The sequence below is a fragment of the Pithys albifrons genome, chromosome 19 (genome assembly GCF_047495875.1).
Source record: "Pithys albifrons albifrons isolate INPA30051 chromosome 19, PitAlb_v1, whole genome shotgun sequence".
Taxonomy (NCBI): Eukaryota; Metazoa; Chordata; class Aves; order Passeriformes; family Thamnophilidae; genus Pithys; species Pithys albifrons.
The window spans coordinates 1,406,147-1,419,877 of NC_092476.1; the positions used below are offsets into that span (position 1 = coordinate 1,406,147).

Below are 13,731 nucleotides of genomic sequence, written 5' to 3' on the forward strand. Positions count from 1 at the left end.
GTGGAGAGCACCTTGACCCTGAGGTTTCCTCAGCCTCTCCCTTGAGGCCCCTCCAGCTTCCTCCTTCAATGCACTTGTGTAACTACATCAGCCCTGAGGGAAAAGGCAAAAAGGTGGAACGAGGCAACAAAGGGGTGAGAAGGTCCTGGCTCCATCCTGTGCTTTCATGCTGACATCTCACAGGTTGTCCCTGCAGATCTGCAGGTTCAAACTCTCCCACAGGATCATTTGCCCCCAGGGCTTCAGAATTCAACATTCCTCATGAATACATTCAAGACAGGATTTTTTTTAGACAGTGTTTAGTTAAATTTATCAGAGGAACAGACTGTTTCACAATATTTGGGTCACAGCAGAGCTGGGAGAGAGATTCTCTGGGTTTTCTGTGCAGGGAAGGAGAGGGTGGAGAGGAGGAAGGAGCTGCAAAATGCTCTCTGGTTTTGTACACTGTGAGTTTAATGGATGTGGAAACTGCAACACCTTCATGCCTGGGAGAGGGAAGGCAGGTCTGCTGTCACCTGGCAAACCTGGCAGTGCCAGCCCTCTGACAGCTCAGCTTAAGGCAGGAGGGGGGTTTTAATCCTCCACAGTGAGTGCTTACAGGGATTTAAGTCCAGGACTAAAATGATAATTATTTTGCTGACTTCAGAAAAAAAAATTGGAAACATCAGTGGTAACTATGAATTTACCTCTAGAATAGGCTACTGAGTAGAAATAGCATTTTTAGGATTTAAACAGACACTGTTTACTTCTTTATGTCACTGAGACATTCTGTCAGGTCAGTCTCTGCTACTGTGTATTCACTTCTAACATCATAGAATGGTTTGGGTGGGAAAGGACCTTAAAGATCATCTCATTCCACCTTCTGCCATTGGCAGGGACACCTTCCACTAGGCCAGGTAATATAAAAATATACATAAATACACACACACACACACACATATATAATTTTACTGAGAAAATAATACACTGCAAATGGATCCTGGCTTCTGGTCATTGTGCTAATAATTAATGTATACATCCAAATTCTCTATACATTAAATATTAAGTGCAGCTGGTATATAGAAAGTTGGAATTGCCTCAACTTGGCAGCATGAAAGGCAATGACTGGCCCTGTGATTTAACACCTGCCCTGTGGAAGGAGCTGCATCTCTGCCCATCCCCAGAGGGCCCAGGGGGAGGGTTGGCAGCACATGTGACAGCCCAGGGACTGGCAAGGGAACCCAAAGGAACAGCTGGAATCTGAATGTGTGATCCTGGCAGGAACAGGAGGAGATTGTTGGTCCAACTCAGTCCCAAGGGCAGCTCTCATGCCAGAGAGAGCCCCAGCAAGCAGGGCTGGCACAGGGAGGGCTGCTCAGTCCTTTCCTTAATGTTCTACCTCAGTGTCCCTAATTAACACATTCCTGTTGTTTGAGAAATTTCTGCATCTTGAACTGGGCTGTGTTGTGCATTATCTGGCTGAAGGACAGTCATAAAATCTTGAGAATGGTGGGCAGTGCAGATCCAACACTTCTTGTCTGGCAGGACAGACCCCCCAGAGTCCATGGCAGGACCAGAGTGTCATGTCCTGTAATACCAGGAAAACTACAGCAGCAACTGAAGGAGCAGAACAAGTTTCAGGAAGGACAGAAAGTCTGGCTCATTAGCTGGGGAGCTGTTACCTTGCACTGACTTTCAGCCTGCCTAGTTCTTGCAAACTTTCTCCATAACATCTCCAGGAGAGACAAATTCCTGTCTGAAAGCCTTTGTCTACCTTCTTAGCATCTTGTGTCTTGATTATGATGTCTTTCCCTCCTGTCCTGACAGCCCCAGCTGACCCAGAGTCACGGAGAATGCTGCTGCATAGCCTGCTTTCATCAGCAGTGTTCTCTTAACATCCCTCTGCTACTTTTTCCTCCTTCTTTTCCATTTTTACCTTTGCTTTTAAGGCCTCTGCTGGCTTGTTCTCTTCCTCTATCTTGTTCCTTACAGTAAGCACTGTGATCAGCCAGCAGTGCCAGTCTCCAGCATTTAATTGCTACTTTTCAAACATGCCCTCCCGAGCTCTGCTTTGCTGCCCTCCTTATTTTAGCCTGGGCAGCTCTTCTTCTGCAAAGGCAGTTTGTTCACATCCTCCTGCATGTTCTCCCTTCAGGCTGTGGCAGCACAAACCAGGTAACAATTAGACTGCTGGGACACTGATATGGCTGAGTTCACCCCAGGGTGTTCCTGCACTGATTTCTGTGCTTGCAGCTGCCATTTCTTTCCTGAGAATATAATAGTGTTTGGGGTGGAGACCATCAGTCTGCTCTGTATTTATGTGGTCTCTAATGAGGCAGAATCCTTCTTCAGTATTTGGCTTGTAGGAGCTGCAATACCAAACAGTTCCCATGCAAAAGGAGTGGGCTGGATTTGGTGGCAAATCCGATGATATATAATTGAATACTGTCACAAACACAGCAAGAGCCAGATTGGTTTGCTCATGCTGTGCCAAGGTGAATCCATATTATAAGAGTCACATCTTCATAGAATTGCAGAATCATAGAACAGTTCAGGTTGGAAGGGACTTTAAAGTTCATCCCATCCCACCCCTTGCCATGGGCAGGGACACCTCCCACCAGCCCAGGTTGCTCCAAGTCCCGTCCAACCTGGCCTGGGACACTCCCAGGGATGGGGCAGCCACAGCTTCTCTGGGCACCTGTGCCAGGACCTGCCCACCCCCACAGGGAAGGATTTCTTCCTAATATCTAAACCTACTCTCCTTCAGGTTGAGACTATTCCAACTTTTTCTCCCACATTTCCTTGTCCCCAGTCCCTCTCCAGCTCTTCTGCAGCCCCTTTAGGCACTGGAAGGGGCTCTCAGGTCTCCTTGGAGCCTTCTCTTCTCCAAGCTGAACATTCCCAGCTCTCCCAGCCTGGCTCCACAGTAAAGGGCCTTCTCTGCACTTCTCCAATTACTGGAAAAGAACAGATTATTTCCAACACCCATTCTGATATTTCTTAATGCAGACAAATACGTTTTCACAAAGCATCACAATATTGGCAGCTCCCATGAAGTTCTGTGAAACACATAAATACTCATTTCTCAGTTTTGCCTGCAGTTTTAAGTTTCGATTTTAAAAGCACACAAAATCTATGGGGAAAATAATGAGCACATAATTCAACCCCTTTTCCCCGAGCAGCAAAGTTGGAAGTTGCTGCCTATGGCAGAGCTCGTTGCGCCACCTGCTGCGGGCAGGGGGGAACGGCCGATGGGCAGCGCCGAAATGCCCCAAATTGTGCCCATTTCGTCCCTTTTAAACACAGAAAAGGATGGAACATACACAGATCTAGGGAGGGATTAAAGCAGAGGCAATAAAGGTCATTACAGCACCTCAGTGTGTCTTGCAGGGAAAAGCTACTCGTGAAAGAGAAGAGAGAGAAGCAGGATGTGACAAATGGAAAAATAACCAGATGTAAATACAGAAAATGAAGTCAATTTTTTCTGTTGATTTAGCACCGGTACTTTGCCCTTCGGGACTGTGTATTTGGTAAATATCCTGAGCAGGACATTCACAGCCTTTTCTTTCTGGGAATAGCATGTGCCCAATTGTTCCATGTTGTGGCTAAAATTTGTGTTTCAAATGCAAACAGAGAAATTTCAGAAAACAAAAATAAACAAACTCTTGAAGATGCCAGCAGTAAGAGCTTGACATAACCCAGGTTCTCTCAGAGCTCCAAATGCCCCTCACTCCCCCTCACAGGCTGTGAGTCAGCAGGGGAGGAGGATACTCAGATTAGAAACACCAAACTGTGGAACAATGACTACACAAATGTTATTTTGGTTGCACTTCAGACGCTCCTGCAGTTAAAATCTGCTAAATTAAGGCAACTGCAGTATCAGAACCTCAGCTGATACCTGTGGAGTTCTGACTCGATGTTCTCAAGTCACAGCACCAAAACTTTTACACCACCCAAAACTATGATTTAAGTTTGACCCCCTTGGCACAGCTGAGCCCAGGCCAGAGGCACCACTTCAGCCTTCCTGCAGCACCGAGCTCTGCTCTGCTGCTTTGGCTTATCTGGCAATAAGAAGACACTTATTTACAACAGGAATTGGATCAAACAGGCTCCTGAAGCCTCAACCTTCAGGCCAGATCATCATCCACTGTCAAACCGGCATGAAATTGGCACCTGACAAAGTCAATATCACCCCAACACTGATCATTTGGCCTTTAAAATATTTTGTTATAACTCTCAGGCATCTCTGGTACATAGAAATACAGACCCTGAAGTGATAAACACGAGATTCTTAGTGACAGTTCTATCATTCAATCCAGTCTCTCATTCCAAATGGCCCCATCCTTCAAAGATGCTGAAGATACCACTGTGTTTTCCCACACCAGCAGTCCCAACAGGAGATGCTGCACAGAAACAAGCAGAGAGGAGCCAGGATGGCCCCTTCAATCCCTGCATTATGCACCACCACCATGTGATGGTTGGTTCAGCCTTTATTAACCAGCAACACAAGGAACCTTTTATCTTCTGTTTACTGGGATGGGAATAAATACAAAGAGTTAATATGTAACCATCCTTTTGTGGCTGCCTTGGTTTTTAAGGGGAGAAACTCTGGCCCGAGGGTCACTCGGGACATCGGGGACTGGCAGGGATGCACCCCCTGGCACTGCTCGTGGGCATCGTGGCTCTGAGCCACTGGGCTCTTGCTACAAAAGGTAAGTGCCTTTAAGGGAACACTGTCCTGTAAGTGGGAATGAGGGAAGCTGCAGAAAACAACGGGATTTTAAAGCCTTTAGATAATTCTGCTCAAGTGTTTTGATCAGGGGTTTTTGCTGAAAGCCATTTCTGCTCTTTTCCCTTTCCATTCCTTCCTCTGCCCCTTCCCATGGAGGGGGGAGTTGCTGTACACAAAAGCATAGAATGAAGGAGAACAGAAGTGCTGACAGGAGCTGTGGGGCCCAGGTTGCCTGAGTTCCAGGGGGTCACTGTGTGTGCCCAGAGTCATCCTGCTCTGTCCCTCTGCCCAGCTCACTACCCACCTCTCCCTCCCCTCCATCCAGCACAGCTCCTGCCCTGTTTTCTCCCCCTCTCCCCCCATGCCAAGGGCTCTGGGCACTGTTTCATGTGCCCTCTGCCTCTGTTTGCCCTTCATTTCTGCAGCAGCAGCAGCCCTGTGTCCCTGTCCTGTCCCCACAATCCCAGCAGAGGGATTGCTCCCTCTGCTCCTCCCTCCTGTTCTCACCCTCTGGCTTTGTTCACACTGGCAACATGTTAAAGCTGTTTTGGAATCAGAGCTCTCTAATGCAGCAGAGGGTTTGCCCCAGTGAACAGATAAATCGGAGGAACCGGAGAAAAGGAAATGTAATTGCAAGAAAAAAATCCCTGATTTCCAGCTGACTCCACCAAACTAATTTAGATTAGAAAGGAAATGCATTAGTTTGACTGAAAGCTCCTCTCACCACCTTTTGTCCAAAGTAATTTGCCATAATTGACTCACTTTGCAGACCACATTCATAAATCTGGTTTGAAGGAAAAGTAAATTTTAGTGACACAAAGTCTAACTGGAGCCATGGGAGAACTGCTAAGGAGGAGAAGAACAGAGTGGTTTTTACTGACTAATCCTTCTGGCAGCCTCGGTGGGGAATGTCCAGGACAGCAGAGCTCGGGGCAGGGAGATCCTATCACTGCTAAAGCCACAGAAACCTGGGCTTCCAGCTGAGAAATAACACCTGCAACTTCCTCCCAAACTTGTTGTAAAGTGTCTCCTTTCCTCCAGTGTGTCCCAGGCCACCAGAGGTGCTGTTTGCCACACTCAGTGTAGACAAGAAGGTGTATGAAGTGGGCGAGGAGGTGGAGTACACCTGCAGGCCAGGCTTCGTCCCCAACAACGGGCAGAGGAGATACACCTGCCTGCCCACCGGCAAGTGGCCCTTCAACACCCTGCTCTGCCTCCGTGAGTACCCAGGGCTGCCCCTGGAGGACCCACCCCAGGCTGGGCTGCCACCTGGAAGGGGTGGGCACGGTCCATGGGAGGAACTGGATGGATTTAAACTGATGCACTTCTATCCCCTGTTGTTTTCTCCTTACTGGATGGGAGACAACAGGCTGTGGGAGGGAAGAGGGGTGGGAACAGGGGAAGGGGAGGGAAAGGAAGTTCTAGACAGGTGGTGGTTGGTCTCTTCTCCCAGGCACTCAGCAATAGGACAAGGGGGCACGATGGGCTCAAGCTCTGCCAGGGGAAATTGAAGTTGGAGAGCAGAAAAAACTTCTTTGCAGAGAGAGTGCTCAGGCATTGGAATGGGCTGCCCAGAGAGGGGGTGGATTCCCCATCCCTGGAGGTTTTTCAACTGAGCTTGGCTGTGGCACTGAGTGCCATGATCTGGTAAATGGACTGGAGTTGGACCAAGGGTTGGACTTGATGATCTTGGAGGTCTTTTCCAACCCAATCCATTCTGTGATTCTATGGATGTGGCACTGAGTGAGAATCCACCACATCTTGATCCAACCCCACTGTGATCACCAGCCCAGGGCACTCTGTGCCCTGGGCTGGTGATCACAGTAGGGTTGGATCAAGGGTTGGACTTGATGATCTCGAAGGTCTTTTCCAACCCAATCCATTCCATGATTCTATGAACAGGGGAAGGATCTTCCCATCCATGTCCCATCCTCTGCTCCGGGATGGGGGTGGAGGTTGGACCTGGACATGGTGAACCTTCATCTGCTGACACTGCCTGGTCACCCCTGCCCTCATTTCACCCCTCACTGTTCACTTTTATCATTTCACTGCATTGCAGTTATACTCCTCAGACAACCAAATGCTGCAAAATGTTTAATCACAAAAACTTTGAAATGACTCTATTTTGATAGACCAGAACAGCCAGACTTCTGAAATGTAGTCCATGGGAGCAGAGGAATATGAAAGACACCAGGATGAACCCTAATGAGCAACATGTTTCCATTATAATGAGGCATGAAATAATACTATCATTTTTTTATCTTTAATGAACAGCAAAGAGATGTACCCCTCCTGGACCCCTGGAGAATGGAAGAATTGATTTTGTAGATCTCCAGTATCAGAGTACTATAAATTTTTCATGTGAACCAGGGTAAGCATTCCCTTCCTCCTGCTGTAAAATAAATAACCTCAATCACTCTATTACATTCGAGTATCACCCACTGCACATTGCAGGGCAGAGAACTTGGAAAACTGCACATAAAAACTCACCTACACTTGAGAAATTATTGGCAAAAAGCATATGTGGTGTTCCTCTGTTCAGTCTTGGCTGGAACATCCTGGAGCTTTGCTACTCCAAAGCAAAGTCTTACAAATATGGAAACCATCAAAATAGCAGAGATTTGATGCAAAGATTTATCCTGGACTGTTTCCCCTGCTTTTCAAATCCTCTTATTACATCATGAGATGAAATCCTGCAGCAGAGAGTGGATAATCTCCATCAATGTTGTTACACTCTTCAGCTCTGGAGACTGGAAATTGTGTTTCTTTGCCTTTCCAAGCTCAATAAATGAGAACAAGAGGTTAATCCTGACTTGGTCCCTGTAGTAAATGCACTTTTACTAAAGGCTACTCACTAATTTTAGAAATGAGGATGCATTCGAAGAGAAATAGTTATGGTTGATGCAGGAAATATTTGATAGTAGCATTTATTTAATTTTACTTGGGTAATTAATGACCAAACAATGATGACAGCCTGGAGTTCACTGAGAATGTGTCTCAACTATCTCCTTCTTCTTCTGCAAACCAGGAAAAAGATAAGGAACAAATAAACCCAACTATGACACCAAAGGCAGCAATGGGACTTGATTGATTTTGCTAATTATAATTTACTGCTTTTCAGCTGTGTGATAATGAAATGATGGACACATGATGAATGTTTCTTTAAGACTCAGATTAAATGCTATAATGTTCATAGGGAAGATGGGAGGGGAGCATTTGGTGTTCATGTGGAAACTGAAATGAGTGTCTGGCACTAAAATATAATAATGCAACTTTAGTTCTTAGCAGGGCTGAGTTTTTTTGCAATATTTGATCCTAATTGCCATAATTAGCCAGGAACTCCTCCCAAGGAACCATAACATTTACATTAACACTCACAGATAAATGTTTGCTACTTACATATATCCCTAGTATTAATCAATTGTAGAAATTAATAAATAAAATAGACTATATAACTGAGAAAGCAAAACATCTCCTGGATCTCTGCAATACTTGAGTATTAACAATTTTTCATATTTGAATCTAAACTTCCTGTGAGGTCAGGAGGTGCTGGGCTGGAGATGGATTTCAGAGCTGGACTCTTAAGTGTGTTTATGAGAAATATTAATCTTTCTTGCAGAGAACAGCTTGATTCTTGTCCCTGATCATTAAGCTCTTGATAACCAGGTCTTTTTGCTTCCAGCTACAACCTTGTTGGGTCAAGAACAAGCCAGTGCATGTCAGATGGAAAGTGGACTGGAACATTTCCACAGTGTCAGCGTACGTGTTTCAATACTAAAGAGCTCCTCTCTTCTTATTCCTATTCCAGAAAGATTCCTTTCCATTGCTCAGAATTCCATATCCTCTCATTCAGAGCTCTTCCAGAGTGCAGTGTAAAAAAAGGGGTTAGGAAGAACCCAGCAGAACTCTGTATGTTTGGTTTTAGGTCTGGGGATTTTAGAGAAATGCAGTTTAAAGGTCTGTACAAAAGGCCAGGATCAGGGATGGTATTTACAGCTGGAGGGAAGATGCTCATCCACTCAAATTCCTCCTCCTGCTGTATCAAACAGGATATTGTCAGGCCTTTGCACTGTTACACAGGGCTCTGCTAGAACCTGGCCTGCATAAACTCTTCATTGAAAGAGCAATAATATGGTCTGAAAGACAGAGCAAACCCCATGAATTCCGTGCTGTGTTGCTCCTGACACTTTCCACCTGCTTTTGTCAGCTACAATTCCATGAAGGGCAGGGTGGCTTCACTCAGCTGCAAACCAGTTGCTCCTCTGACTCCAGGAATAATTTGCTCCCTGACTTTCATTTCCACGGATGTTCTGCTTTTCCAGCGGTGACCTGTGCTCCTCCCTCACTCCCTGAATTCAGTGTCCTTTCCTACCGCCGCCTAAAACCTGGGAATGTTTCTCATTTCCTGGACACAATCACGTTTGAATGTGTCCCTCCTATGGCACTTATTGGGAACGAGACAGCCACCTGCATGGCCAATGGGAGCTGGAGCAGCATTCCCGAGTGCAAGGGTAAGGAACACCCAAAATATTCCCTAGAATTGAAAATACAGAACTACATCAACAACCTTAATACTTTTTAATTGTTACAACTGTTATTGCAAATGTACAGAAGAATTATTCTGGTGGATGTGATTGCCAAAATGGGATTGCCAAAATATTTGCTGCAGGTATAAAGGTTATATAAACAGACCCTGTTAAAGGCAGTTCATGGGGGGATCTGAGCCTGGCCTCCAGCATGCAGCCAACACTCCATTCTAAGCTTGGATTCACCTAAGAAAGAGTCAACCTTACTCTAGTCCTAAGAACTTGAAGTGAAACTATGACATGTTTAAGTAGTTTTTTGCTATAACCCCAGATTGCAGTAGGGGTGTATTTAAAACAAGCAATGTTTATTTATTTGTGTGCTTTTTTAAGCTGTGTTTTCCCATGCAAGGGACTGAAAAGAACCCCCACGGAAGTTTCCTGTACTTTTCAGACATGGCTAAAGCTTTGGGTTTGGTTTTGTCCCACAGTTGTCACCTGCCCCACTCCGATAGGGATAGAAAATGGCTTTATAGAGTTTGCTGTGCGCAGGACATACCACTACAACGAGAGCGTCGGCTTCGGCTGCCAGCCCGGCTACGTCCTGGAGGGCTCCAAGCACTCCCGCTGTGAAAAGACTGGCAACTGGTCCACCAAGCCAGTCTGCAGAGGTATGAACACCCCCCCTGTTGGGAACCACAGGACATTGCCTTTTCCTGCCAGGCTCTGCCTGGCAGTGAGCAATGACTGCTCTGGGCAGGAGCTGTCTTAGAATCATAGAATGGATTGGGTTGGAAAAGACCTCTGAGATCAGCAAGTCCAACCCTTGATCCAACCCCACTGTGATCACCAGCCCAGGGCACGGAGTGCCCTGGGCTGGTGATCACAGTAGGGTTGGATCAAGACGTGGTGGATTCTCACTCATCACAGTAGGGTTGGATCAAGACGTGGTGGATTCTCACTCATCACAGTAGGGTTGGATCAAGACGTGGTGGATTCTCACTCAGTGCCACATCCACAGAATCACAGAATCATAGAATGGATTGGGTTGGAAAAGCCCTCTGAGATCATCAAGTCCAACCCTTGGTCCAACTCCAGTCCCTTTACCAGATCATGGCACTCAGTGCCACGGCCAAGCTCAGGTCAAAAACCTCCAGGGATGGGGAATCCACCCCCTCTCTGGGCAGCCCATTCCAATCCCTGAGCACTCTCTCTGCAAAGAATTTTTTTCTGCTCTCCAACTTCAATTTCCCCTGGCAGAGCTTGAGCCCATCGTGCCCCCTTGTCCTATTGCTGAGTGCCTGGGAGAAGAGACCAACCCCCACCTGGCCAGAACTTCCCTTCAGGCAGTTCCAGACAGTGCTGAGGTCACCTCTGAGCCTCCTCTTCTCCAGGCTAAACATCCCCAGCTCCCTCAGCCTCTCCCCATAGGACTGTCCTCAAAGGGAAGCCAAAATACTAATCCAAGGCTCTCCCAACACTGAATGTTGTATGACATGAAGTATCTGAATTGACTTCAATAATCAGCCACGTAACTTTATTTTGTCTGAGTGCTTTCTCTCCTCTTCCTATTTAATATCATTGGAAATTTTACTGAGGTTGGATTTGCACTGCAAACTTCTGACCCTCTTCTTCAGTGTCTGAATTTCTGCAGCATTGTAATACCAGCAGAAGTTCTGTAGATATGTGGGCCACATTATTTTAATTCCAAAATGGCCTGTGTACATAAATCTGGTGGGATCTACCCAACCCCCTTGTCAAATCCTTATTTCTTCCCTATAACTGGATTTTTTTCCAGCCCCCTGTAAAATACCAGTGAAGAAAGCTGTGGTGTTATACAATGGCGAGAAGAAGAGAGTTCAGAATGACCTCAAGGAGGGCATCCTGCACGGGGAAACTGTGTCCTTCTTCTGCAAGAACAAGGAAAAATCCTGTGCCTACACTGTGGACGTGGCATGTGTGGATGGCAACTTCACCCTGCCCGCCTGTTTCAAAGGTAGGGCTGAGGCTGATCCCAGAGCAGCTCCTGGTGGTGGCATTGGAGGGACCTCAGTGTGGGGACAGTGTCACAGCTCATCTCCCAAGCCCTGTTTGAGTGCTTGATTCATCTGCCTTGTGCTGGAGTTCTTGGGAGAAGGAGTTAATGCACAGCAAGACTTTTGGATGTGTCAAAGCCCTGCTTTAATTCCTGTCCTGTCCCAGAAGGTGTTATTTAAAAGTGGTCTAGCCCAAAGAAAGTCTTCTGGGGTTTCAGGGATCCTTGGATCAGCATCTTCCCTAAAGAGCCTGAGCACTGCTGCAGTCCTGAGAACCTGATGCATTCCCTCCCATTCTGGGGAATTATTCCCACCTTGTGCTGATCAGGAACACACTTTGGACCAAGAGTGTTAAAGAGCAGCCAGTAGTTGTGGCCAGGAATTGATGCTGAAGGAACTGCTTCCCAGGCACAGAGGCTTTTACAATAAACAAACAGACAACACTGATGTTTGTAAACAAGAGGAAATGTTTGCATTTGTTTTCTCAACATTCCTTGCAGAGAATTTTCCTCGTAAGTTTTATTTTCATTTGTAACTGAAGGAAAAGCACAGCCTGTGCACCATCCAAACATCTCCCCTCCCGTTTGTCTTGGCTTCTGGTGTGTGTGGCTTAGTTTTCATTGAAAAAGAGATTAAAAGAGTGTATTTCTTCCTGATGTTTTACTGTGATTGACTGTTCACCCCACAGGGTCCATGAGATGTTTTCAGTTATTGCTTGTTTCAGGAATTTAACCCAAGTTCTTGCTTCCAACAGAACGTGGCTTTTTTTCGTCTCTTGTGAAGAAGGACCCATCAGAAATGAAACCATGTGAAGATGAGGCATGAATGAGTGAACTGCTGCAGTACTAAATTTCTGCCCTACTGAGACAGAACATTTCGCACCAAGAGGAAAAGTGCAAATTTCCAGGTGAACTCCAGACTCTGGGAATGCAGCCTGAGCTCCTTTCCTTCCCTCCATCCCCACCAGCCTCTTCCACAAGCTACAACATTATTTCAGCCCTTAACTCCCATTCTCTTTTCTCTGCCTTCTTCCAAATCCCTGCAATTCTGCTTCTCTTGGATATTTCCAAGATTGATGCAACTGTAAATGATTTCCTCAATAGCAGGTGCTTTACAATAAAGTGATTTTCAGCCAGTCGTGTGTTCTTCTTTAATATGATCCAATCCTTTAGCTCTGGACTGGTTTATACTGAAGGCTTAATTATAAGCAATTAGCTGGATTTCAGTTCCATTGACACTCCCTTGTGACAGGGAGTGGACCTTTAATTATAGACAGAGGGTCATCAGTCTGGGATTTTCCAGAATTTACGTAAGCAGAAAGACTGAGATTTCCAAATGACTTTAGAAGCCAAATATCCCACTATGACTTAAATGTCAATAGCAACACATAAAAGCTTCTTTTACATTTTTAAAAAATTTCAGAAGTTACTAAGACTATTTGGGGTTTTGAGATTCCAGCTTCACCTGAAACTGTTGTTCTAAACAACTGTTAATTTTTACCACTGTTTCAATATTACACAATATAACTGCTTCTTCTTTTTTTTTTTTTTCTTTTTTTCTGCACACCATTGGGCAACAGTCATAATGATCTCTGGTCATTAAGTAGCTTTGAAGTAAACTGTACTTTTAATTTGATTTATGATATAGGCAGCTTACTGTTATGATCTAGTCCAGCAAGTTTTTTTGCTTATGTCTGTATTTCCATTCAGAAAGAAGTAATTATAATTTCAACATGCTAGGAAGTGATAGAGAAATACTTGTTGTGCACACATAATAATTGTCATGACTCCTACACGTGGTTCCCTCTGCAGTATAAAAGCCTTTCCTCTGATTAAAAGCATAAGTAAGTTACACAGCATGAAAGCTACTGCAGAACTTTATCCAAGGAGCATTTAACATTAAGATCAAACTACTTTTAAGATTCTACAGCTGCCACTAAACAACTCTGAGCATCCTCTAATTATCCTCTTTTTTTTTTGAAGGCTGCATATGAATATTTTAATAGTATGACTGATATACTTTGTCCTTATGCTTTCCATTTTTAAGGAGACATTGAGGCAGTTATTATTAAGCATTTAATACTTTGTACTCAACAGCAAATTAATTCCCTAATGCAGAGACAGACAAATTCATGCTGGCAGCTGAAGTGGGTATTTCATTGGTACAATGTGTGCTGTGTTTTGGTTCCCAACATGCTTAAGTGGGATCCTTGAATGACATTTGACTGCAGGCCAAGACATCCATAATTCCTTCTAACACACACATGAACCAGCTGGCAGGAACCACGAAGTTTGGCAATGGAGTGTAAATGTCGTGTGGCTCCATCTCTGGGATCAGGATGTTCAGGGCAGTCACTGAGATACCAAACACAGTTTAATATTAACTCGTGTTTCACAGCAAACCCTGTGAGGTTGGGGTAAGTACAGGTAACATTCACTGCCACCAAAATACTGCTTGGCCC

General features: G+C 45.3%; 1 protein-coding gene across 1 annotated transcript; it reads left to right on the forward strand.

Annotated features, from left to right (window-relative positions):
* Positions 1 to 4,583: 4,583 nt before the first annotated feature.
* APOH (apolipoprotein H) lies at positions 4,584 to 12,405 on the forward strand. The gene is made up of 8 exons (XM_071573874.1): positions 4,584 to 4,691; positions 5,753 to 5,929; positions 6,986 to 7,082; positions 8,394 to 8,470; positions 9,034 to 9,222; positions 9,726 to 9,905; positions 11,033 to 11,230; positions 12,025 to 12,405. The coding sequence occupies exons 1-8, from the start codon at positions 4,628 to 4,630 to the stop codon at positions 12,093 to 12,095; spliced, it is 1,053 nt and encodes a 350-aa protein (XP_071429975.1). The 5' UTR covers positions 4,584 to 4,627; the 3' UTR covers positions 12,096 to 12,405.
* Positions 12,406 to 13,731: the final 1,326 nt, after the last annotated feature.